This window comes from Peromyscus leucopus, chromosome 16_21, assembly GCF_004664715.2.
Source record: "Peromyscus leucopus breed LL Stock chromosome 16_21, UCI_PerLeu_2.1, whole genome shotgun sequence".
Taxonomy (NCBI): Eukaryota; Metazoa; Chordata; class Mammalia; order Rodentia; family Cricetidae; genus Peromyscus; species Peromyscus leucopus.
In genome coordinates this window covers 59105503-59130868 of record NC_051084.1, presented here as the reverse complement: position 1 = coordinate 59130868, position 25366 = coordinate 59105503, and the positions used below count along the sequence as shown (strand labels likewise).

The window sequence follows — 25366 nt, the reverse complement described above, 5'->3', positions numbered from 1 at the left end:
GTTCTTGCATTTGCACCTGTGGGGTGGAGGGAGTCATCGATGACCTCAGCATCACTACCTGTAAAATTATAAAACATTCTGCCAACGACGGAAGTCTGTGATTTTCCCCTCACATTTCTGCACACAGAAACGATAAAATCAGGGCAAATGCTCGAAATGAATCTAGATTTTTGTATTCTAGAGGAAATGGAAACGTTAAATTTCTATCCAAGTCAATGGGAATTTATTTCAGATTGTGTTGATAATATCTGTATGACATTCTTAGGGGAGAAAGGCTGTGTAACACCCCTTTTAATGCACAGCGTGTCAATACCTACAGTTTAGAATTCCAAAGTGTGAATATCAGCCAAGATAATTCAACCTTCTAATTTTATGAAAATAATGGCAGTTAAGCCATCATGCTCAGAGAATTAATTACATGCATATTTTAAGGTTTAACTTTTAAGAGGCCTCCCATTAAGACATGAAGTGAATATTCACCTGGAGGGTTACAAATTAAAATGTCCTGATTTCAATAGGAATCAAATAGTGTCCCAGGAGAAGCCAAGACTATCTTCTGGTTATAAGTCATTCCCAACAATTAATTATTGATGAAACAATAAGATGTTTCATGTATTTACAATGGAAAAGATTTCTGCCTGTCTGTATCAACACATATATACTAATTATATAAACCACCGATTTTATATACCCCATGGAGTCTTTTCTAAGAAGTACATTAGAATTATAAGTAAACTTGACAGTATTTGTTTTGGTTTATACACCTGACTAACATAGACAAGATTAGGCTGATTTCTGATAAGATAAATGTTCTACAATTCCTGCTGTGCCTCTCATCTTCTCTGAACACCAGCAGCTAGCTAGTCCTGTAAGGGACTATCTGGAACACAGCCCCAGATGTGACACTCCCTCTAATCTAAAATACAGCGCGTGCGCACGCGCGCGCGCGCACACACACACACACACACACACACACACACAAATGCCCAGACACTGAGAAACTTGGCCACCGTCACACAGCCAATGCAAGTGATGATGTAGCCCTACGTACTAGTGTTCACCTGACCTCAGAGCCTGTCAAGCAACGTCCTTTTATCCTTCCATTTCCCTCCTCCAGGACTTTCCTTGAGCGTCTCTCTCCTAACAGCTATACCACCCATTTCTAGGTTCTCAAGTCCCCTCAGTGTGACTTCGCTTGACTTCATCCTCTCTGCCACTTCCCTTCCGCTTACAGACCTCTTCCTTCTCCAAAGCCGAGGGTGGGCTAAATCAATCAGCTCAACCCCAACAAAAAATACCTAACACACCTTTCAAGCATTTGCGTGTTTCTTAGAAGTGTTGAATCACACCATTATCCATGTAGAACATGCTCGCTATTACAGCAAAATTAATAAACCTTGTGCTCCCGAGCCATCAAATCAAAGCCTTGTGGCTCTCTAATCTTTCTATTCAGTGTCCTATTTTAAAATGTCGTTCCAATTAATCCTACATATTCATGAGGATAATCTAAGGGGCAAGATAATCCTTATGTTTCCTCTGTAATAGTCTGATGATTCAGTCACCATTCGAGACCTTGAACCATCAAAAACACCCCCTCTCTCCCCCCACAACACCAAAATGCTCTCAGCACTTTTTCCAGGTAGGAATTTTCTTTTATTTCTAAAATATACATCTGCCGGTATGGTGGGCACTGGAAAAATGAAGAAAATGCGGTGACTATTTTTTACAAGGCCTCTCTTTTATTGAATATTACACTCTGAGAGAGAGGTGGGCTTCATCCTATATCCCTGCCAAGCCCGAGAACGTTCATTTTCACTAGATTTTTACACTGCCTTCAATCTGCAGGCCAAAGGGAGCCCTTCTGTGTTCTTACTGGAATGCGAGCATTCTCTTGTGCTGACAGTAATTGTGTGCATCCTCTCTGCTGGTTCATCTAAAAGACTGTGGTTAGCATCATGCTCGGCCACCCCTGTGACTGGTACACTGTTCTGTCCTCCTCTCCTTGTGTACAAGGTGACCTCGTCTCTTAGCACAAGTTGCTCTCAGTTCTTCAATCCCATCCTTTCCTGCACAAACAGGTCAGTGCAGCTAAGTTCAAATTGTCTGATCCACATCGCCCTGTGACTCCACAGCAGCGGTTCTCAACCTGTGGGTTGCGACCCCCTGGGGCTCACATGACCCTTTCACAGGGGTCACATGTCAGATATATTGCATATCAGATATTTACATTACTATTCATACAAGAGCAAAATTACAGTTATGAAGTAGCAATGAAATAATTTTATGTTAGGGGGGATGATCACCACAACATGAGGAACTTTATTAGAGGGGTTGCATCGTTAGGAAGGCTGGGAACCACTAATGTCTCCTCCTCACGTGTATCTCATGACCGCATTTTTCTTACGCAAAAACTTGATTTCTTACAAATTTTATCCCGCTTAAATGAAAAAGTGTTATTTCCATTAGCTATTCACATTCATTAACCTGCACGTGGAATTTGCATGGAAAAAAAATGAAGAAGAAAGTAAGCTACACATCCAAATATTTACACACATGCTCTGCCACATAAAATCTCACAATAAAAATTTCACATCAGGGAAGATTTTACCCTTCATAGTAAAATATTTATTTTCAAAGATAAGGGAGATAATCTTAGATGTTAAGCATTAAAAAATTACACTTAGTCATTGGAAAACAGCACGTCTTTTTTCCTAGCTCTTTAAAAATATTTTAATCATGCAGAATCAACACAGTGTACTCCAGCACAATACTAAAGTGTTCCTCAGGTTAACTGGCTTTTATTAATTTACAGGGTGTAATAGTTATTAAACACAGTAGTTATTAAAAAATAACAATCTAAAGGAAGTCTAAATATATTATTCAGAAACAATATACAGCAGTTAGCAACAGAAACTATTGCTCTTTAGACTCGTGTGGCATAACTCTGCCACGCAGTCACAGAATCATAAAAGAAGAATCTCGAAGTACCATACAGATCCAGAAACTGGTTACACCTTTTACCATACACACATGGTATTTGCCGTAGCACACATGCAAAGCATCGGGCAGTTCACACCAGAGCTGAACACAGAGTGCAGAGAAGGCCCGGGGACTCCCAGGGGACTGGACACGGAAAACCCACATCTTTAGAAGAAGCACATCCATTTCCCTAAGATATGTGACATACTAGAGACCCAACAACGACCCTTTTTATCTCCTTAGGTAACATAAAGGATGGAGCAGTATGTCAATCAGGAAACAAGGGGAAGCCTTTAAAAAAAACAATCATTAAAAACGTATCCAAGGACGTGACGTGCTGCTCTCAGTTTCTCATTTTGCCATTTCTCCTATCCCACGCCTTTACTCTGGGCGTGCACACACACACACACACACACACACACACCTGTGAGCATGCAGGTGTGAGAACATCACCATGCACTTGTAGAGGCTGGAGGAGGGAAACTTGCCGAAGTCAGTTCTCTCCTTCCATCATGTGGCTGACAGGGATCGAACTTGGATTGTCAGGCTTAGCAGCAAGCGCCTTTACCCACTGAGCTCTCTCTCTCTCTGGCCCTCACTTGGTTCTTAGTTAAAATGCCATGCAATTACTATCCAGACAACGAGACAGTGTGGGTGACAGGAACTCCATCTGTTACCTATCACCGAGTCATCTGAACGACCCTGCTTGTCTGCACATAAAAAGAATTTAATTTGGAACTGATCATTTGACTCATCCCATTAGCCTAATTGAAGGTGTGTGTCAGTGTGGAACTCACAGTTCACGGAGAGTATTAATGGGCCTACCTCTCCACCAATCGCTGACCACCTCGCCACAGAGCACCCAGCTCATCCTTACAGCACACCCCACAGCATCTCCCACCCATTCCTCACCCGCTTTGAATAATTCTCAAATGGGCAGTAACTTAGATTCAGGAACGTCTTGGAGGTTTCTAATATTTATTCTCATTTGCTATCCTTTTTTTTTCACATAAAACTGTATCAGTTAGTATGAAAACATGCTCATTTGGCCCAGTTATTGAGCATTCCTTAGGCTAAAAGTATCTTCTATAACTGGCTTCTCTAGTTAATATAAGCTCCATAAAGTTTCTTTTTGAATTTTTAAGAAAATAATTACACCATTTCCATTTTTCCTTTCCTCCCTCCAAACCCTCCCATATACCCACCCCTTCCTCTCCCTCCCTCAGATTCATGGCCTCTTTTCCTGTTGTTATACATATGTGTACACACACACACACACACACACACACACACACACACACACACTCCTAAATACTATAAATACAACCTTCTCAGTCCATATGCTACTTGTATGCATATGTTCTCAGTGCTGACCATATTGGATTATCAATTAGTATGCTCTTCTCTGGGGAAAACTATTTCTCTCACAGCATCCCTTAGCTGCTTGTAGTTCACAAACTTAAAAAAAAATCTAATTAAACATCATTCAAAATGTTTCATTAAGATGTTATGATTTAAAACATCTTTTAGAATAACAAGTAGTGGACATCAAGCTTCCTCTCACAACCTCTTTACAAGAAGGGTTTTGTTGTTGTTGCTGCTGCTGCTGTTATTGTTTTTAAAATGTAAGTATGATGGCTATTCTTGGTTGTCAACTACATCTGAAATTAACTAAAACCCAAGCAGCTGGGCACACCTGTGGGGGATTTTTCTCTTAAACAAACTTGTGAGGTGGGAAGATACACCTGGGCCACACCTTCTGCTGGCAGCCTAGATAAAGGACATGGATGGAGGAAGCTCACTCTCGGTCTGCTTGCTCTTGATAGCAAGTCCCTTCCTTCACTGGTGTTACAGAGTCCAGCGTATACTGAAGACGAGCTGAGGGATCCAGCCTCACGGACTGGATAACTACAGGATTCTTGGACCTACGGAATTTGTAGACAAACATTGTCTATCAACAGAATATATGTATTCTAAAAGTTCTCGTATAAGAATATATACATATTCTATAAGCTCTGGCTCTCTAGAGAACCCTGGCTAATACAATAAGCCTATGGGAGAATAGCTGAAAAGAAATTTGATTAAAGAACCAAGGTGAAGGGTGATATTTTAGTGTCTACCAGGAGAGATATAATGATAGAAGTAGTTTATATAGCAGATGCCCATTTGCTCATAATTTCTAAACTGCTATAAAATGGTAGCAAATAAATTATAGCAAATATTCTGTGAAAAACAACACCGGTTGAAATTGGGCATGGGGTCCCAGGAGGCCTATCATCCCTGGGCATCAGAAGTCACAGGTCGGACAGCTTCATGATCCAACTACACCTGTGAAGACCTGCCCCCCCCCCCCAAATCCATGTCCATGAATGGGGCTTGCTCTGTCTTCCAAAATGCCCACGCAATTCTTAACCACCTCTCCTTCTCTGAACTCCATTTCCAGAGAGCCAGGGTTAGGGTCACAATACAAGTTCATCACAAGGTTTTCCACATGAAAACTTTAATTCAAGAAAAAAAAAGGAAGCTATTTTCCACAAATAACCAAAACAATAAATTTCACAACAGAATTGGCAAAAGCATATGACACTGAATACTTTATATAACCTAGGGGAAATGAGGAACAAGCCTTCAAATTGTGTCTACTAAGGATGTAACATGAAGGTTTTTCAAACTAATTTCAGACTCCTCGAAATGACTACTAGAATGGAGACTTTCTCTAATAACATTACATTTTATGTAGCCATCTGAATGCAAGAACAGAAAGTAAAACAGATCGCTATGACTTGCAGCAACCAAAGGATGCTTCAGTGAGCCAGCATGTAAAAGAACCGAGAAACATAAAAATAACACAATAACACAGGTGAATCGTGGCTTCTCTGAACCCTTTATGCAAAGGTGACATACTGTTGAATACTGGGGTGAATATACTTTCAGAATTGGTGCTCTTGTCATGAAGTGGTAATCTCTCCAAAATGATAAAAGCACCAACTTAAATTTGATTAACATGACTTACACTCATGACAAGAGTTTACAATGAGATAGTAATGTCAACTTCTGAAAGAAAACCTTTTACTTCCATTAAGGCACATCTGAAACCTCTAGGCATTCATAGTAGAACTATATTATTAATTTCAATAATGAGATTTCTAAAAGCAGCCTGTCCCTGAAACACAATCTGCTGGGTGGGTTGGCTCACTAGAACAATGCAGGAGGCAGGGTAGTACTCACTGTCACCCTAGAAATTTCCCACACAAATCTGTTCCTGCAATAAACATTACGAACTCAATGCTGAAAGAGTAGATGTGCATTGCTAGGTTCCTAGGTCCAACACTCACTCCAGCCATCTCCCTCTAAAACTACCCCTGCCTTGAATGATTCTAGCATGTCAAATTTCAGCACATCCTAGTGGGTGTGTGCGCACATGTGCATACACACACACACACACACACACACACACACACACACACGTATGTACACTGAAAGGCAAAGGAAATTATTCTAAGTGGGAAAACATAAAAACAACTATTCACCAATACTCCTGTAACAAGGGATCTTATTCCAAATAGTCATTAAAGAGCTGTGCATGTAATTTATAAGATTTGAAAACGCTCTTCTTGTCTTTACAAAACACAGACCTAAGAGGTGCCCAGGGAATAGTTTTAAATTTGCTTGACTCAATCACTTTATCATAAATGGGAAACTTTGACTTTAAAACCATCAACTAAATGTTCTTTGTTCATTTAACTTTTTTTTTTTTTTAACCATTTGGCATGTAGGTTCATTTACCAAAATATTTTTAAGGACTACCTCACTGTGTTTCTTTTCCTTCTTACCCCATCCTACCTTCATCCCTAGTAAACTGTGATAACCAGGAGAGCATGATACAAAGCATCATGGCTGTGACAAGTTTTTATTACATCTTTATGTATTTATATATGTAACAACAAAAAAGGAAAAAAAACTTAGAACTTTCTTAGTAACTCCTGAGTTATATACTTTCTCTCCTTAAAAACGAAAAGTATAGTCTCAAAACTTACAACAAAATAAAACTATACCATGTAATTTTAGAACTGACAACTAGACCTAATTTAGAGGAAGCACATAGATTTTTTTTTTACATCCACCATAATTATTTAGAATTTCCTGTAAGAATGAGCTCAAAAATGCAGAATGATACAATAATCTTAATGTCATAAACATCTCCACCATACAGAAATATATAATTATTTGTCACTTTACAGTATTTCAAAATATCTTCACATATATTTTCTCCTCTGAAATATGAAAGCAAAAAAATATTAGAAATGCACTAGGCTCATCAAGCAATATGACATCTATTTGCTGTGAGATGTAGTTTTATCAACAGCCAACACTTAGCATCCTTACAGCCCATGGCATAACAAAGACCATACGAGAACACCTATGGATGCTTAGCCATGCGGTTAGCTATTTGGCCATGCTATACAGCATTTTCTGGAACAGCTTTTTAGTAAATTTCTGTAAGCATATGGCAGTTTGCAAAACACAAAAACGTAGAAGTAAAATTCAGAGGGGTTTTTGATATCTAACACACTCAGAAATACATCATCTACAGATCTTATGTTAAAAAACTATTAAATGTACAAAGTACTCTTAATAGAAAAAAAAACGAGACGTTCAATTTTTATTAGCAAAAGGAATGACTTCCTTTAACTTTATCTTCACTGAGTTATTCTCACTGATATTTACAGATTAAATGTAGGAAACATTGCCACTTTATGAATATGAAGTTTAAATAACCATTGTTGAGAAAAGGCCACTATTTTAGAGGGAAGCCAGGGAGCTCTCCTCTTGGGACTCAATATTCTGAAATTAAACAGCACAAGCTAACAAAATAATTAATAAGGAATAATAGTCTAAAATCTAAATTGTTATGTGTTTTCATTTCTAAGGGTTCTGGTATACCATAATTTCTAAGTGATTCAGATTGTATTAGCTTCTGGTATTTTGTTTTTTAAAAATATTTTTAGTATCTGACCCACGTTAATATTTTAAAAAAAACCTTATTTATGTATATGTGTGTGTGTGCATGTATGTATGTGCACCACATGCATGCAGTTCCCCTGGAAGCCAGAACAAGGAGTCAGATCCCTTGGCACTAGAGACGGTGGTGAACCACTGCACCCAGTACAGGTGCTGGGAACTGAACCCCGGGCTTCGAAAAAGCAGCGATGCTCTGAACCACTGAGACATCTCTGAAGTACCCCTGATCCCAAGTTTCTTACACTAAATGCCCTTAAAGTGGTCTGAACGCTTCATTGTGTGTGCAAAATTAAGGTATTTTGAATTAAATTGATCATATCCCTACAATTCAGCCTAACTTAATAGTCCTCTTTCATGCCTGGACCCTGTGCAGACTGGAACAAACCAAAGCTGTTGAATTGTGGTAACTAAATGATGAAGCATTTCCTATCTTACTGGGATATGATACACAACACCAGTGCCACTAGGATGTACACACACACACACACACACACACACACACACACACACACACACAGAGTCAGGAATAAGCAACTGGGCTGTGTTGTGTAAATTTAAAAACAATAAAATCTTATTTCTAAAAGCACACGATTGATAGGCGTATTCTGTAGGAATCACCACAGAATGTGTGGGTGGAAAAAGCCAACAAGATGATTATGTGTTAGGTGTGCTCGAAAGAGTTAATAGCAAAAGTTCCCTGGGGCAGGAGGGTGGTGATGAAAGAATACCACCGGACTTTCCTTAAAAGCCAAAGAGAGATTTTTAAAAAGTCAATTCCTTGCTAAATAAAAACAAGTAAAAATATTCTCTGTTCATTGCTTTGTCTGTGTTCGTATGAATGTTCTAAAGTCCCCATCACAGTGTTTCTGATTGTCTTCAGATCTGTAATAATTAGCAACAACTGTACACAATAAAACTTTTAGCCAATGTGATGCAATATATCTAGTACTTATTAAAAGTGAATGTATGTAACTGCAAACTGTTCTCAGGTCCAAAATGACAAACTAAATATGCACACGCACGCGCACACACACACACACACACACACACACACACACACACACAGACTCTGTGGAGTAGTAACATCAGGAATCCCATAATGCTCATGGCATCAATACACTAATGGCTCAAAAGACAAAAGTGTTCGTTGACAGTGTGAGGAGACATCTTTTTAAAAAATGAGTAATTTTGTGATTTAAAGAAAAAAAAAACACTCCTCAGTAATTTGCATCCATAATCAACCACCAATTTTGTATAGAACAGCCAAAAAAAAATAAAAAAAAAAGCCAAAGTCTACTTTTGTCCTATATTTTTTCACATACATATACAAATCTTTTCTAAGCAATTAATACTGAAAATATTTTTATTATTCTAAACCTTAAAGAAAAAAATCTTGAAATCAGACTCTTAAAGATGTCCCTGTCTTCCACCTGGACGTCGGCATAGGAGAGGGTCCTAATGTGTACTAGAAAACTCACGGGAGCCGACCATGATGGTGGTTCAAGCCAGAAGAGGAAGGGGGACAAAACAGGATGGCGGACAAGTGGGAACCGCAGCCACTGCAGAAACCCGAGCTAAGAACACTGAGGTGCTGCAACATTTGAGGAGACCCAACTTCATCCTTCCAACTTCAAAACGAATCTAAAAGTCAGGGGCGATGCGTCAAGAGAGGGGCTCCATTTCCGCACGGAATCTCTCCAGAGAACCGGCTGAGTACCGAAATCTCTCCAGAGAACCGGTTGAGTGCCGAATGCTACTCGATTCGTTCTAGATAACTTGAAAATATTTGCAAAGTGACGACTGTTGTACAGATTTTGGAAACGCATCCTAAATATATTCTTTTATTGGATCTGGTCTTAAAAAACTTCTTATTAAATATCCATTTTCACCGTCATCCAAAATAAAAACAAGAACACAGGGCTGACGGCCGAAAGTCACAGATGGCTGACATTTCAAACGTGACCTCATCTCTGTCCTTCAGGATGAATTAGACAGTAGTTTTTCACTTCCTTCACCGGAACTGATGTGTGGTCTGTGACACTTCACTGGGACACCACCTCATCGTGGCAACTGGTGTTTTCAGGACTTTCCAAGTCTTTGCTCTGGCTTTCCCCGTCTCTGGCGTTTTCAGGGGAAGTTGGACACTCCCCTTTCCCTGCGGCATCAGGAACTGTTTTCTCGGGTGGAGAATCCGACTCTTCGCCAGCACCCTCTTTCTCTGGGTTTCCTGGGGTGGCATCTTCACTGTGGGACTCGGGGCTTGGCTTGCTGGTCTCCTCCCCAGCCTCTCTAGACGGTCCCTTTTTTTCTTCCACAGTTTTGCTATTTGGGTGAATAGCTACTGAGGAATTTTTGGAGTCCTTGGATTTCTTGTACACGGAAGTTTGACTGTTCGAACCCGAAGTGGGCAGAGTGGGCATTTTCTGGGCTTTGCTTCGCTCTGGCTGTTCTTTTCTAGGCGGTCCCCAGATGAAATTCTCTGACGGGATGTAATGTTTTTGGGCAAAGCGCAGGAGCTTTCTCCTCTCTCTTCTGTCTCTAATTGTATAAACAAAATACTCCAGAGCACTCTGCCTAATATTGGGAATAGTGTTCTCCACCAGAGCCTCGTGGAGAATAAATTTTACGAGAGGAGATTTAAAACTCTCGTACCCAAGCTCACCAAGGCTTTTCAGAATCCGTGTAATTCTTAAATAGTTGTGCTGGGACCTGAAAGAGAAAATAGAATGCGTTTAACTCCGAGGCCTTGGTGTAACAGAACCTATGTGAAACTCCAAGGTAAAAACAAACTCCCTCTTTAAAAGACTCTTTAGGAAAATACACTGGGATTGAATGTATCCTCGCTGGTGCTACCTTGTTTATTAATGGATCTGGGGACCAGTGATCTATCTACAAGAGCAGCCTGCACAAACAGCCAAGCATCAGGTTAGCTGATATCACCCTGAGAAGTAAGGATGGTACAAACCAAGAAGACACATGCAGGGAACTCTTACTAGGGTCATGTTTTAACAGCTCTGCTTTATCACTGGTTATCGTTGTCTCTTACCCTGTCTAACTGATAAACCTCATCCTGGATGTCTATCTACAGGAACAAAACAGAGTACGCATAAAGGGCTCTGTGCAATCTGTGATGTCAGGCAGCCACGGGCCCCTTCCGCGCTTGCAACATCATGGACGTATGCTACTCATCACAGGCAGCCAGGGCTAAAGCCAGGTGCAGAGATGCACCGGCGAACAGCTGAACGGTAACTAACAGCACCAACCGGCCAGCAGAAGCGGTCCAGATAGGATAAGTCACAAGGAGGGCAGCGCTCGGTCCCGCTATCTGGCTCGGCCAATTGTGACGGAAGAAGCAGAACTGACTTGAGAGAAACTGCCTTAGCTGTTGGCAGAGTACGGGCCTCCTAGCCTGTCACACCCTGGCTTTGTGACTCAATCGCAGTGAGAAATGACAATGCCCATCTAAGCCTCTGTGTTTCCATCTGTAAAATGGGGGAAAGGGCCCACACTCTTCACTGCACTGTTGTAAAAATCAAAGGCGATGACACAAACGAGAGACATGGACAGACTCAGGAAATAGTGGACATTATGTAGGACTATGTGGTGTGCATGTGTGTTCGTGTGTGCACAGGTGCATGTGTGAGTGAGTATACAGACATGTACATCTGTGTTCTCTGCCACTGTTTCTCTGTCACTACTCTCCTTGTCTTTTGAGACAGGGCCTCTCACTGGCCTCCTGGAGGCGAGGCCAGTTGGCCAGTGACCCCTAGGGACCTGCTGTCTTCACTTCCCCAGGGCTGGGATTAGAAGCATGTCTCACCCACCACCCTCAGCTCTTAGCGTTACTATTACTACTACCATCTACTGAGACAGGATTTGGCACCGAGGAACACTATCTGCACTCGGCTTCACCTATTTCTTCCGTCTTTTCCATCCTCACCTTCCCTTCCCTTATTAAAAAGCTTTAAATCTTACTCATAACAGCCCCAATTCCAAGCACACATTTCTCCCACGTGATAGACACTTAGACTTTTTTAAATTTCAAAACCGAGGCCATTCTTGGATTGGCGCTTTCCAAATTTGTCACAGGTCATAACCGACGACCTCCCCTGCCTTGTTCAGCTGACCACACTTGCCTTCATGCACACACCTGGACAAACCCGTCAGGTCCCCCATGACAGAGCCACGTCTGACAGTAACAGGTCAGGTATGCGTTGACCCCAAATTAACAGAACCAGAAGTCAAGCACTCACTGCTAACACCCTAAACCCTGTGTCAGAACAGACGTCAGACTTTCTGGAAAGCACTACACGTATCTGCCCCAGCTTCCAAAAGTGCTTGAGTTTTTTATTAGAAATAATTACCTAATCATCTGGGAATGCTGTCAAATTATTTGAGACACAGAAGTATGCAATTCCATGATCTTAATAGGTCTTATATTTCAATGAGAAAATACAGACAAAATAAAAATCTTAATTATCTGAGCTAACCAAATTCTGGGATAGATAAACCACACAAATTTTATTATCTCCATCCTTTTGGATGTATGTCCCAAAAATATTATTTTAAAATTTAATTTTTTTTAATCTGAAAGGTAAAACTTAAGACATATGTCTGAGTGTTATGAATCTGTAATATCTGATTTTTTTAAAAGCTCATTAATGTGGCTGTGTGTGTCCCTGTGTAAGTTTATATGCATCATGTGTGTGCAGGAGTCACGGGAAGTGAGAAGAGGGTACCAGATTTCTCAGGAGCTGGAGCTGTAGGCAGTGAGATCCCACATGGGTGCTGGGACCCACACCCGGGTCCTCTGCAAGGGCAGTAACTGCTCTTAACCACTGAGTCATCTCTCCAGCCTCAACTCTACAGTTTAAATTGTGCTTTGAGACAATGTGACTGGGGTGACATTAAGGAGCCATACCACTAACAACAGGGTTGATGTAGCTGTCACATTAATGTAGAGTTCTGAAACTGAAAGAACTTATGGACAAAACCTGAAACACCAGGGAACGGAGAAAAGGCTGCTGTACAGACAGAAGGGCGGGGCTGATTCTGCCTGAAGACTGGATAGGTAAAGACAGAACACAGGAGGGAAATACAACCCCAAACAAGACTCAGTATAGCTCACTGCAAACATGACCTGAACAGCATCTTGGTGGTGGATCTGCAGATCTATACTTTCATGCCTGAACGTGTTTCACCACCATATTTTATCACGGTCACTTGTTCACTCAATGTTACTTTGTGTTACTCTGATTAAACAGTTTTCCTCCACTGAGCTATAAATACAACCAAGCCCCGGCCTATTCTAAAAAGTTCAAGATGCCACTCGGCTTCAATCACATATAAGCGGTGAAATTTAAGAATAAATCACAGAAGAATCCAAATGAAAATGAGAGGATATATGTTTACGTCATTCCACATCATTTGCTCAAACACAATCAATAAGACCTTTTGGCAGGCGGAAGTTGCAGCGGCATGTGTCTGACATCCCAGGATTCAGAAAACGGTGCCTGGAGGATGGCAAATTTGAAGTCAGCCTGGACTCGGAGACCGTGTCTCAAAAAGTCTTGCAGAGAATCCAGACTTGGTTCCAGAACTGCACCCACATGAGGCAGTTCACCACTGCCTGGAATACCAGTCCCACTGGTCTTCTGACTTCCGCAGGCATCTGCACATATGTGGCATACACATATACACATAAAATGTTTTGTTCAAATTTTTTAAATCTTTTTTTCCCCTAGGAGAGTTCATCCAGAGCTGGGAGAGCAGAGAGGCACTGGATGACAGGAGGAGCAGTTGCTAGGTGGAACGGAGTGGAAAGGCTGTGAATTCGGGCCATTCCTCCAACTGAGGCGGAGAGACAGCCTAATTAAATCAAGCCTTCAGCAAGGGCTCTGTTTTTTGGCTATAAATGAAAAGAGCTGACAGTGATACCCTGGGGAGGATTTAAGCCTTTGATCATATTCTGTCCAGGATTTATAACTTCAACAGCAATGTGCCAAGCCAGACTGTCATTCCAAACAAAAACGACAGCGGCGAGTGCGCGCGCACACACACAGTGAGGTGTGATCACTTTCTGCTAAGGCTGACTTGCATACAGTTTTCTCCAACAGTGTGACAAAGTTGCCTTAGAAACCATCCAGACACGGTTGTCTGCATTACACAGGCAGAGGCATACATGTCTGCGCTTTAAACAGACTTATGTGTCAAACTTAACCCCAGTGCTAAGTTGACGGGTCTCCAGTCAGGACTGTAAAATTTCATGCCCATATTTGCAAGGCACTAACAGAAGCTGCTATTTTAACAGTGTTAACTTTACAACAAAGGAAAAAGATGCCCCAACACTAAGAGTTCTACTCCTTTTACCAAAGCAAGGGTAAATTCTAGAAAGATGCGAAAAATTTAAAGAGCTGGTGCCAAGACTCTGATTGTTTTTGCCAAAGAGAAATCACTTATGTTAGTTCTTTTTTTCCTTAATACTTGCCCAGTTCAGCTAATTACAAGGTGCTAAAAAAAGTTTCTTAAAATTGTTGGTTTTATAGTCCAGTACTCATAAGTCACTCTATAATTAAAAACGGAAAAAAAAAACAGGGTGCATATGAATATTTTTAAAACAAAACTTTGGTTATAAGTATTAATTACCATTATACACAGTCAAGCAAAAGAGTACAGCTAAACTCATCCAAGGAAGCTGATGAATTTTCCTTTATACATTTTGGAATTAACCAGAAATGAGTACTTGTCTTTTCCATAACTCATAAAGATAACTTTTCCTCTGTTTTAGTTAGAAGTATGGCCACATTGCTTGAAACCATTTTTATACATCATAGACCTTAGTCACGAATTTAATCTAAGACGTCTGCATGCATGAAGATATTAGAGACAATTTGTACTGCAAGCAGCCTATAGCCTAGGAGAGAATACATGAAAAACTACAAGCAAGCAATAACTATAAACTCCCTGAAATGTGGCGTATAGACCAAGAAAAGCCACATTTGGCTGCAGGCAGAGGGTTCAGGAAGAGACTGCTCTGGAGCAGAATAGCCAATGCTCTATGTAGAATTTGTCCTTCAGAGTTTCTGTGCTGGCCTTTAGAATGGACAAGAAGGAATAAACGCATTTCTGACTGGATTTTGATTCCTATTTCGATGCCCAACATCTAGTAGTCCTATATCCAATGTCTAGCCATCCCTATGCCCAATGGCTAGCTGCTCCTATGCCCAATGTCTAACTAGTTCTATGCCCGACAGTTAGCTTGTCCTTGCCCAATGAGAAGCTATTTCAATGTCCAACAGCTAGCTAGTCCTATGTCCGGCAGCTAGCCAGCCCTGGGTCCGATGGCTATCTATTCCTACTTTGCGGAGAATGGGGTCACAGGAAAAGGCCACTGGCTTACCATTAAAGCTCCACTTACTCATTCAGATGTTGAAATCTTTCTTGCCAATTTACAGCCCGAGCAACATTTCCAGTTTTATCAATCAGCTTTATTCCAAAAAATTCTAGCATCATTTTATAAGCCAAGAGGAATCTTCTGATTGCTTCTTTTGTTTTTTTGAATTCCTAATATAAGAAGGGGAGAAAAAAAAGTCACTTGAAATGACTCAGTAGCTATCAAGACAATGAAGTAATTATTATATACTTTATAATATTATAAAGATATTATTTGGCTACCTCATGTAAGATGAATTGAGCTTGCATTACCTCAATTTCATATGTAGTTAATTCTTTAGCATAAAAGTTCAAGCCTTGTTCTCTCAGGGGAAAGAGCCTAGTTTGTTTAAAAAAAATAGAATAAAAATTTTCAATTGACATTGTCTTGAGAACACACGATTAAACAGGACACGGTTCAAGGTAGAGAACATTTTACTGACCACTGAATGTAAGTGTGGTTGTGTTCCAGCTTCTCATAGTCTCCTTTCCATTTATTTAGAACCTCTTCAATGTAAACACCTAAACAGTAAATATTTAGAAAATGAACCATTCATTGAAAACATGGTGATAGCATTTGAACATACAAGTCACTTGAGTTCTATATTAAAACATTTAGCTTAAAAACAACACACAAGAACACCCCTAAAAGAAGAATACTATGCCATATACTCTGTAATGTAATAAGCCTAATTTAAAAAAAAAAATAGCAGCACCTCAAATTACAAAACTCTGTACTGGGCAATGTACTCTAAAGCAGAGGATGGCAAGTGATGGGCTAAGGATCATTTTGTAAATAAAGTTTTATTGGAACATAGGCGAGCACACCATTTATATACTGTCCACAGCTGTTTTTTAGTACAACACAGACTTGAGTGTTACAATGGACTATTCTGCAAAGCCTAACATAGTTGCTATCTGCCTCTGTGCAGAAAAACTATTCCAAACAGCATTATCATCTCCGTATGACTAACAAAAAAATAATTACCAGAAAAAACAATGCTGTTAAGTGGTATATTTGTTCAAAGCTGTAAACTAGCAAATTATTAATAATGATAATAATAAAAATTTCTTCAGAGTCTCACACTAGTAACAAAGCAGCCTAGGAGAGAACACACGTCTTTGTGCGGGCAGAAAGTAAGCCCTTTTATATAGCCCATGTTCTCCTCTAAGAACTTAATAAAATCCTCTTGATTCCCAAGCCTGTCATGGTTCTTATAATTGGCCAGTTAGCTAATCTTACAGGAAAAAAAAAAAAAAAAACACCAAACAAACAAACAAAACCCACAACTCATCTCATTCTTGTTTCCTCAAAGATCACTAAGGCCCCTCGCAGGAAGTGGGAAAAGTTGCATTGAATCACGCCATAGGTTTAACACGCTGGGGTCATCTTTTCCCCTGCTTTTTTTTTTTTTTTTTTTTTCAACAGTGGTAAATACAACTGCGTCTATGCCCACAGGTTTGCCTCCAGACTTCTGGGACACCAAACAGTTGAAGAGAATTGGATTTGGCCATTTGGGCAAGGCTCCCCAGGGCATCCTGTCAGGACTCCCCAAAACCACACCCAGTCATGAGCTCCCTTCCAACTTAATCACCCAAGACCCTAACACTCCGAAAGGCTTACGTCTTAGGGTTCCGATTGCTGAGACCAATACTAGGACCAGAAGCAACACACGGAGGATAGGGCTTATTTCACTCACACCTCCACATCAGAGCCCATAACTGAACTGACGTTAGGGTAAGAACTCCAGGCAGGAGCTGACGCAGAGGCCACGGAGGAATACTGTTTACCAGATTGTTTCCCATGGCTTGCTTGTACTCTTGATATCTTATACCATCCACGGCCCCTAGGGAGGTAGTCATCAATCAAGAAACTGCCCTAGGCTTTCCCACAGGCCAATCCGAGGAGTGCATTTTCTCAATCAAGGCTCCCTCTTCACAAATGACTCCAGCTTGTATCAGTTAACATAAATCTAGCCAGCACAGCTTACAGTCTAGGACAGTGTTGTTCTCAACCTTCCTAGTGCCGCGACCCTTTAATACAGTTCCTCATGTTGTGGTGACGCCCCAACCATAACATTATTATTGTTGCTACTTCATAACCATGAGTTTGCTACTGTTATGAATCTTAATGTAAACATCTGTGTTTTCCGATGGTCTTAGGCGACCCCCGTGAAAGGGTCGTCATGACCTATACAGGTTGAGAACCGCAGATCTAGGACCTTCACTAGCTGACTCATACTACTAGGAATGTCATTCAGTTTTCACTGAGAACAAATGACAAGAATCAGGATGATTTGGTCACCTCACACACTAAACCTCTAAGGAGAATCTGCCTCCTGCTTTGCCTATACACAATTCAGATACCCACTGAGAGGCCCAGTGTGCTGCCTCATTTTTTTGGCTGACAAGTTCGTAATCAAATTACCATGGCAACTGTGAATTTTCATTATGGGTTTGGGAAAGCTCCTATGCTATGAGGGAGGTTGTGCCGTTGTGGAGGAGGCACATTTAGTTGGCAGGGTTTGAATTGGGGTTGCTGTAGTTTCCCAAGCCTTACCTTTGAAGAGGGGCAAAGGTAATTCTAGACACCAACAATATCTTTACTAACATTCTAAATAATTTCTAGGTCTGGCACAGCAGAAGGAACAGTGGACACTGGAACTTAGTCCCCCTCTAAAATCAATTTAGTGACCCAGCAAGTCAGTCATTTAGGCTTCAAATCCCAGTTAGCGCATCTTAAAGATCAAAAAGCTGAATGCAACCCCCTTCAAAATCTAATCGTTTTAGATTATATGGCTCTACAAATCCCTCCTCTTCTCTGCTCACACTCACACCAAAAGTCTAAAGACAAAACGAAACAAAAATAAAAAACAAAAACACAAAACTAAACTACACCAACCAAACAAAACACCTTCCCCTACAACCTTTTCAGTGACAGCCATGACACACAGATAATGAGATGGTAGAGCTAACTAATATCTATCTCTCCACAGTTCACTGAATGGATGGCCACAACTCTAAAACCCTGGGCTCTAGGGACAGATACATCAGCCTGCATGGCAAGGCAAAACAAAGTGAACAAAGCCCACCCACGAGTGCAGCAAGAATACACCAAGTCCAGAATAAGGAAAGAACACCCAGGTATCTGCGAGTACTTAACCTTTGCTTTTTACCAAGGTGGCTTACTCACCATCTGGCTTAAACGGAATTTTATTCTTATAAAAGCGAAGGTTGCTCAAGTCATTTTGATATCGGATATCTTTGAAGTTCTGCTAAAGGAAAAGATAAATTAATCTCCAGTGTATGGAAACACACACAAAAAGGCACAAGGACCCTCCTGACATGTTTTCTTACCAGCGGAGTAAAATCAGAAAAACAGAAAGACAAGAGTTTACATTTAAGGGGGGAAAGCATCCCGTTGTCTTACTGGGTACTGATGTCGGTATTTGTACAAATCCCTCGCAGCATAGAAGCTCCTCTTTGGTTTGGCAGTGGCTTCTGTGGGATCACCACCCTAAGACACAGAGTGAAACTCCACTTACACAAAGAAGGATACTCAGAAAGTTCCAGAACAAACTCTAAAACACTCAACATCCGTAAAGAGCCCTGAACATCGGCAATCCATTCAGTTAGAGAAAACTATTATGTCTCTTCAATGATGCTTTACGAACAGTGCTTATGGGTACAACTTCCTTGTTTGCATTAAAAACCCATGTCCTAAGCTCTATCACTAAATAATAAACTTTCAATTCACTAAATAGTAAACCGTTCAACGCCTTTGGAGGGCAAATGCTAAGGACCAGTATTGATCCAGAACAGCACTCAGAATGAAGTGAAAACATGTTTCACCCGATGCGAAATGGAGCCTATGACAAACTTATTTTATATAATTCTATGAAAGGGTTAAGTTGGTAAATCAATTCTACACAGAAGATTCTCATTAAATGTGCAGCTCCGAGCTGCACTTGGAAGTCAAGAAATATTTATGAAAGGAAGGGAGGATTTTAAACTAAATTAGCTTTCTAAATTCCTTCAAAGCACCATAACAAACATACAAGGCATGAATAATCGTCCGCCCATTCAATGATCAATAGGCTATAAATCAGCAAACTTGAGATAAATACACAAAGCGAGATAAAGCTCTGGGGTGGAGTGAACACTGACTGAAGTATGTGGCAATTCACTCGGGCTGCTTACAAAGTGCCGCCACCTCTGGGATGCCATTTCCAATGGATAAGATGCGGGTCTGGCACCCTTTAGCCATCCAGTGACATGCAGGACAGTGAGATGGAACATGGCGAAGACTGTGGTGTTCAAATATGAATAGTCATTAAGAGAGCTGGCCCCAAATCCTTTCTCTCATCCTCTCCTACCCTCTCTCTGTGTTGACAGACTGGCATCCTTCTAAGCAATTTTCACACATTTCTGAAGTGGTGTGATTCTCACTCTTACTACAAGTACAGAGATACTTTAACACCAAATCCTCTGATGTCTAACGGTAGCTACACTGTCGTGTTACATAAGCAAGGAAAAGCTTCAATGCTGGCTCTTGCCACACTTTTCAAAATAGCTCTGCCTCGCAAGTTTCGGGATCTATTTAGCCCGAGCTACAACTACATGAATCATCACCTGCATTTGCAGAAAGTCCTTTTCCATTTACAAAACACTTCCACGTATATTTCTTCACTTGAGTCTCACAACATACCTGGCCTGACACTCATTAGTGTCTGCAGCTTAGAAACAAGGTTGCTGGGGCTTAGAGGAACTGAACAAGGCTCAGAGCCCAGTAACGGCGCAAGGACCAGCTGCGTCCCTGTCCGCCTAATTAGGTCCGAACCAGTTTCAGTGCCTGCTAAACGCGATGGAAGTGAGGGAAATTTGAAAAGCCTGTCATAAAGATCAACGAGCCAGGATCAGGAGCCAGGAGACCAAGGTGAGTCTTGGTTCTGCTCCTTAATATTTGTGAGGCCTTTAAGCAAATCACTTAGCTGAATCTTGGTTTTATCATCTGTGAAGATAATGACTCATGGCCTGCCTGTTCCCCAAGACTGCCACGTAAATGATCGCATCCTTCAGCCCGCCAGCATCTGTCCTGTTCAAGTCTGTATCCTGGCCTCTGACTTCCTCAGCGGGGATTCTGCACCTTAGCCTGACATTCCTCCCCCCACCATCCTTAAAACTTCCCTCTTCCTAACCATTCCCGAAACCAACAAGCACGCTATAGTCTCTCCAAACTTCGGCATCGTATCTCAATCGACCCAAGTCTACCCCAAGTACAGACCACGCCTCCGCTCCCCTTTGAAGCAAATCATCACCAGAGAATTACGCATACTCTCTATCCTTCTAGAGCCCACCCCATGACCTAAATAAGGCTCTGCCCACAGCATCGCATTAAATTGGGACTATTAGGAACTTTTCAAATCTCTGTCTGGTCAGATCACGTCTCAGTGATCATCCCAGATGACTTCCCAGCAACACTGGACCCCTTAAGGCCCTGCCCCCAGAAGCAATGTTAGCACTTGGCTGTCAGAACACCACACTCTCCAGTCTTGTTCCGGTGTCACTGGTCCCCTTTTTTTGGCTCCTCCTCTGAATCACCTTTGTATACAGCAGTGGTTCTCAACCTGTGGGTCACGACCCTTTCATAGGGGATGCATATCAGATATCCTGCATTATCAGATATTTACATTGGGATTCATAGCAAAATTACAGTTATGAAGTAGCAATGACATAATTTCATCGTCGGGAGTCCCCACAACATGAGGAACTGTATTAAAGGGTCGCAACATTAGGAAGGTTGGGAACCACTGGTCCAGAGAAGGTCTGTCCTCATCCCTCATGACTCCCTGATGACTTCTTACCTAAGAGCACTGATTTTGAAGTACAACTAATCCTAAATGCCCGCCTACAGCTCCAATTCTAGGCTGACTATCTATTTATAGATAACATTAACTACTCTACAATCCCACTTGGATGTCTAATAGGATGGAAAACTTAAGATAAAGACTTGACTTAATGGCTGAAGCATCTTCCGCCCCAGGCTTCCTCATCTCAGTTAATGGTACCATCCTTTGTCTAATGTTTACAGAGAGATGGATGGCAGCAAAGTCTACCCAAGCAGACTACCCAGACTGGCGAGAAGCCAGTCTGCAACCTACTTTAAAGAGAGAACTGACTGCTCCAAGTAAGGAACAAACAGGGTGAGGAGTTAAAACATAAAATAGTATTTAAGAAGTTTGGCGGTACTTACTGGGGGAAGAAGTAACCATTAAGAGGTGGTCTACTATTTACTCAGGTTGGGGAGCCTTGGCTGAAATGTTATCACACTATTTTACATAGACTGACCTAGTTCATTAGATTATTTACCTGTTTTGTTTTTGTTTTTTTTTTAATATTCCAAACTTCCGCCGACGGCTACTTACTTGAAAGACACATGGAAAGATAAAACACTGAAATATGGCACACAATACTGTCTCAGGGTTGATCACACAATGCGGAATGCAAACCAGAGCACAAGGGAAGGATGGCCCGGATCCCACCCATCAGGACCAAGGGCGCTCTCTTTGGCGACAGACATACTTAGGTTTGCATCTTTCCTTTTATGCTCTGGGCAAGAGTCTCTCTGGAAGGCTCACAATTCTCCAAAATGGAGAATGAAAATGGCATGCACACACCCCGAAATTGCATGCCATTTCAGTAACATGCGCAATTACCTCCCATAAGGAAGACTTTGACTTCCTTGAAAGGTGTTGCTTCCTCTAAAGTCACATCGGACTTTGGACTCCATTTCCCCTTAAGTGGAGTCCTAATACAGAACCACCAACCTTAAACCTACTGCAGACTTCTTTAAAAAATACAGTTCCTCCATTTAAAAGTTTCTAAAGCCATGAGGTTAGGGGACATCATCTCTCTCTCTCCTTTAACCTCCCTGCCTAACTGTATTGGTCAACTGACTTAAGCTTGGTTGGATCAACAAGTCTTCTGGGTGAAACAAAATGTTTAAGGAATGTCTTGAAGTCGTTGAAAGGTCTCTCTTGGGGAAAAGAACGGAGACATATTAAGTTTGCACAGGAGCCTTCCTGCAATACTTTTAATGGCCGTGGACCCCCGCTGAGGGGGAGCCTGCGGGGCCGCTCGGCAAATGCAGTTCCGTCCTGTTCTGAATAATTTTTTTTTTAAACAAACAATAACACGCACCGGCCGGGTCCTCACAATCCTCTATTTTTAGGTTAGTTCCTCCCACCCCACCTTCGCATCACCCAGCTGCGCTGCAGAGGCAAAGATAACACCTAGTGGAGTCGGGGTTTGCCTTGGGGGACTTCCCCATGGTGCTCACAGCAAGGCCCCGGGCCAGCAGCTATCCACTCCGGCGACCCTGGCCACCGCAGGCTCCCCCAGGTCGAGTACCCGGGCCACAGACGCCTAGCATCCCGCCCGCTCTGCATCCCTGGGGGGCCGCGCGCTGTCCCCTCCCCGGTGCCGGGGCGCTTAGCCCTGCCGGGCCCACCCTGGGTCCGGGGGGGTCACGTTTACCTGCTCGGCGCCCCCCGCCTCCGCATGGTCCTCGGGCACGGGGCTGGCTCGGGGCCGCCCTCCAGTTCTCTCGGGAGGCTGCTCGGGCTGCTCGGGTTCGTCGTGCTCCTGGCCCTCGCCACCGCCCGCCGGCTCCGGCTGCTGCTCAGGCTCGGGCTCGGGCTCGGGCTCGGGCTCCGAGTCGGTCTGCCAGGTGGAGTCGCAGTCCTCCACGGTGGTGGGCTCGCGGAAGCTGACCCCGCCGAGCAGGTTGCCCATTGAAGAGGCGGCGGCGGGCGCGGGCTGCGGCAGCGCGCTAGGGCCCGGGCATGGCCGCGCTCCGCTCGGGGCGCCGGCGGCAAGCTCGCACGGCCCGCGCCGCACAGCTCAGCGCGGCCGCCGGCGCTCCAGCGCACAGGCGGGGAGGAGCCGGGCGCCCCGGGGCCGCCGCCACCGCCGCACGCGTCCCAGCCCGCCCATCCCGCCGCCGCCCCGCCCCCGAGGTGCCAACCCCACTCCGGAGCGCGGTCCACCAGCTCCTCCGGGACGCGCACCCCTCCCTCCCTTCCTCCCTCCCTCCCTCCACGGTCCCCGGGAGTGGACAGGGGTCAGCTGCTGCCCCGCCCCATCTGGCTCGGGAGCCGCCCCCTTGGGGCTCCTCCCCGCTAAGCGGGAAGATGGATCCCGCCCAGGTCGGAGAGGGGAAGGAGGTGTCTCCATCAGCAGTCGGGTCCTGCCCACACCCCCGCCCCCCACCGGCTGGTCCAAGAGGAAGCCAAATGAGCTCCGCCGCCGCCGCCGCAGCAGCAGAAGAAGACAAAAGCTAATATGGTGACAGGGCACCCTCTAAACAGGAAATCCAAGCTTCAGGAACAGTACTTAGGGCCACCTAGAGTCCCTGCGGTCTATGTAAAAGTCAGAGCTATCTGTCACCGCAGCCAAAGAGCAAACTTCTCTTGAAACAAAGGAGCAGTAAGAACTAGACCAGCATACTCCATCTATGAGTAGTTTTAACAGTACCCACTCCACATGTGTGCTCTATGCAGAAAAAAAAAATCTCAGAATCCTAGAATCCGTGCCACAGATAGGCTGGTTCTACATGGGGGTTCAGACTCATGGTTCTCAGGGGAACCATTCCGTAAGAGTACTTCAAGGCAAAATAACAACCAAAGAATCTGAAAAATGATAGAGTGTAAAACAAATCTCATGAAGCTGGGGCCCTCTTCCTGCACGTGAGTCTGGACGGGACTGTTTTCTGCTCTGGAACATTGCCTGGGCCCACTCAGGGAGTTTGGTGCTCAGAAAACATTATTGAATACGGCCAAGAAAATGGGTTAGTTGTTTGTTTGTTTGTTTTTTTTTTAAATCAATCAATTGTATTCAAAACTAGTAATTTAAAAAAATACAAATCAAGGTAGGTGGGTATTGCTTAGAGAAGACTCAGGCGAGCAGGATGCCCTACCCACAGATGAGTCAGGGTTGCTTCTTTTCAAACATTGCAGTAGGGTGAGCTTCTATCACTAGTTTCTGACTTTAGATAGGTCACATAGCTTCTTGAGACCCCAATTTCCTCATCTTCAAAATGAAGCCAGGTTTTTCTCTCTAGAGTAGCATCTAGCTTGACCTTTAATGACTTTATGACTAGAAGAAGCTGGCTCTAAAACTAATAATGGATCCATAATACACACAAAAGAACTTTCTGGTCAGGATATCACAAAAACTGATGATATTAGGATGAAATCCTTCTTGTCAGACCCAGACAAAATTAGAGCCAGACAGTATTACTGGGGGAGGGGGTGTTCATGCCTGCCTGAGGTGAGTAGTCTCTTGGCTCATAAGATCTGTGTTTGTTCTAAAAGACAGTCAAGCTCTGCACGCCTCTCCCCCTGGAGGAAAAAAAAAATTATCCTGAACATTGAGATTGCAGCAGTCCATACAAATGTTCCTGCACATTTTCCTAACATCCTACCTACTATACAAATGAACTCATCTCAACTCCTTCCTCCCACCTCCAAAACCTAAAATCTTGATATCCAAGAAGCTAACATAAATTCATCTCTTTTTGAGTTTAGAATCATATCCTTGCCTCGAACCTTCTTGAATAAATCCACAGTTTACTCTTGTTGCCTGCTCTCTCCACAATGCTCTGCTCGTCCCAAATAAACATCATTGCAGAGAACCTCTAGTTGTCCTTTATGTTGACAATGACTGGGTTAAAAAAAAAAAAAAATACGGGTTAGCTGCCAAACAAATCAATCCAGCACTGTTAAAATCCAGGGATTCCACTCATCTTCCATTGGTACTGGACTAGAACATACTGCAAAAGTGATTGTTAACTGGTCCAGGGTCCATGATGCTGAAAGTTTAGGGATAATGTGCCCAGGTGCTCCAACAGTTGGCCCAGTTGTGTGTAGAAACA

General features: G+C 42.7%; 1 protein-coding gene and 1 long non-coding RNA gene across 4 annotated transcripts; both read right to left on the bottom strand.

Annotated features, from left to right (window-relative positions):
- Nucleotides 1–2602: 2602 nt before the first annotated feature.
- On the bottom strand, nt 2603–4633 carry LOC119086756. Its single transcript, XR_005090113.1, has 2 exons — nt 4273–4633; nt 2603–3403 (listed from the first exon to the last, which is right to left on the bottom strand). It is a non-coding gene; the product is annotated as an uncharacterized LOC119086756 (long non-coding RNA).
- A 684-nt stretch (nt 4634–5317) lies between these two features.
- Nucleotides 5318–23353, bottom strand: Ogfrl1 (opioid growth factor receptor like 1). Of its 3 annotated transcripts, none has more exons than XM_037200138.1 (8): nt 22969–23353; nt 18863–18949; nt 18626–18707; nt 15876–15954; nt 15706–15772; nt 15419–15564; nt 9753–10710; nt 5318–9722 (listed from the first exon to the last, which is right to left on the bottom strand). In XM_037200138.1, the coding sequence occupies exons 1-7, from the start codon at nt 23224–23226 to the stop codon at nt 10044–10046; spliced, it is 1386 nt and encodes a 461-aa protein (XP_037056033.1). In that variant the 5' UTR covers nt 23227–23353; the 3' UTR covers nt 5318–9722; nt 9753–10043. The 3 variants fall into 3 exon arrangements, with proteins under 3 accessions (XP_037056033.1, XP_028723836.1, XP_028723835.1); XM_028868003.2 differs by having other exon boundaries at nt 18626–18704; XM_028868002.2 differs by having other exon boundaries at nt 5318–10710.
- Nucleotides 23354–25366: the final 2013 nt, after the last annotated feature.

What these genes read in the sequence shown, in the direction of transcription:
- Ogfrl1 (XM_028868002.2), bottom strand. Translation starts at nt 23,226, where the DNA reads ATGGGCAACCTGCTCGGCGGGGTCAGCTTCCGCGAGCCCACCACCGTG. An exon ending in AACCACACTTACATTCAGTG is followed by an intron (nt 15,773 to 15,875) that starts GTCAGTAAAATG and finishes TAAACAAACTAG; the next exon opens with GCTCTTTCCCCTGAGAGAAC. An exon ending in TAACTACATATGAAATTGAG is followed by an intron (nt 15,565 to 15,705) that starts GTAATGCAAGCT and finishes TTCTTATATTAG; the next exon opens with GAATTCAAAAAAACAAAAGA.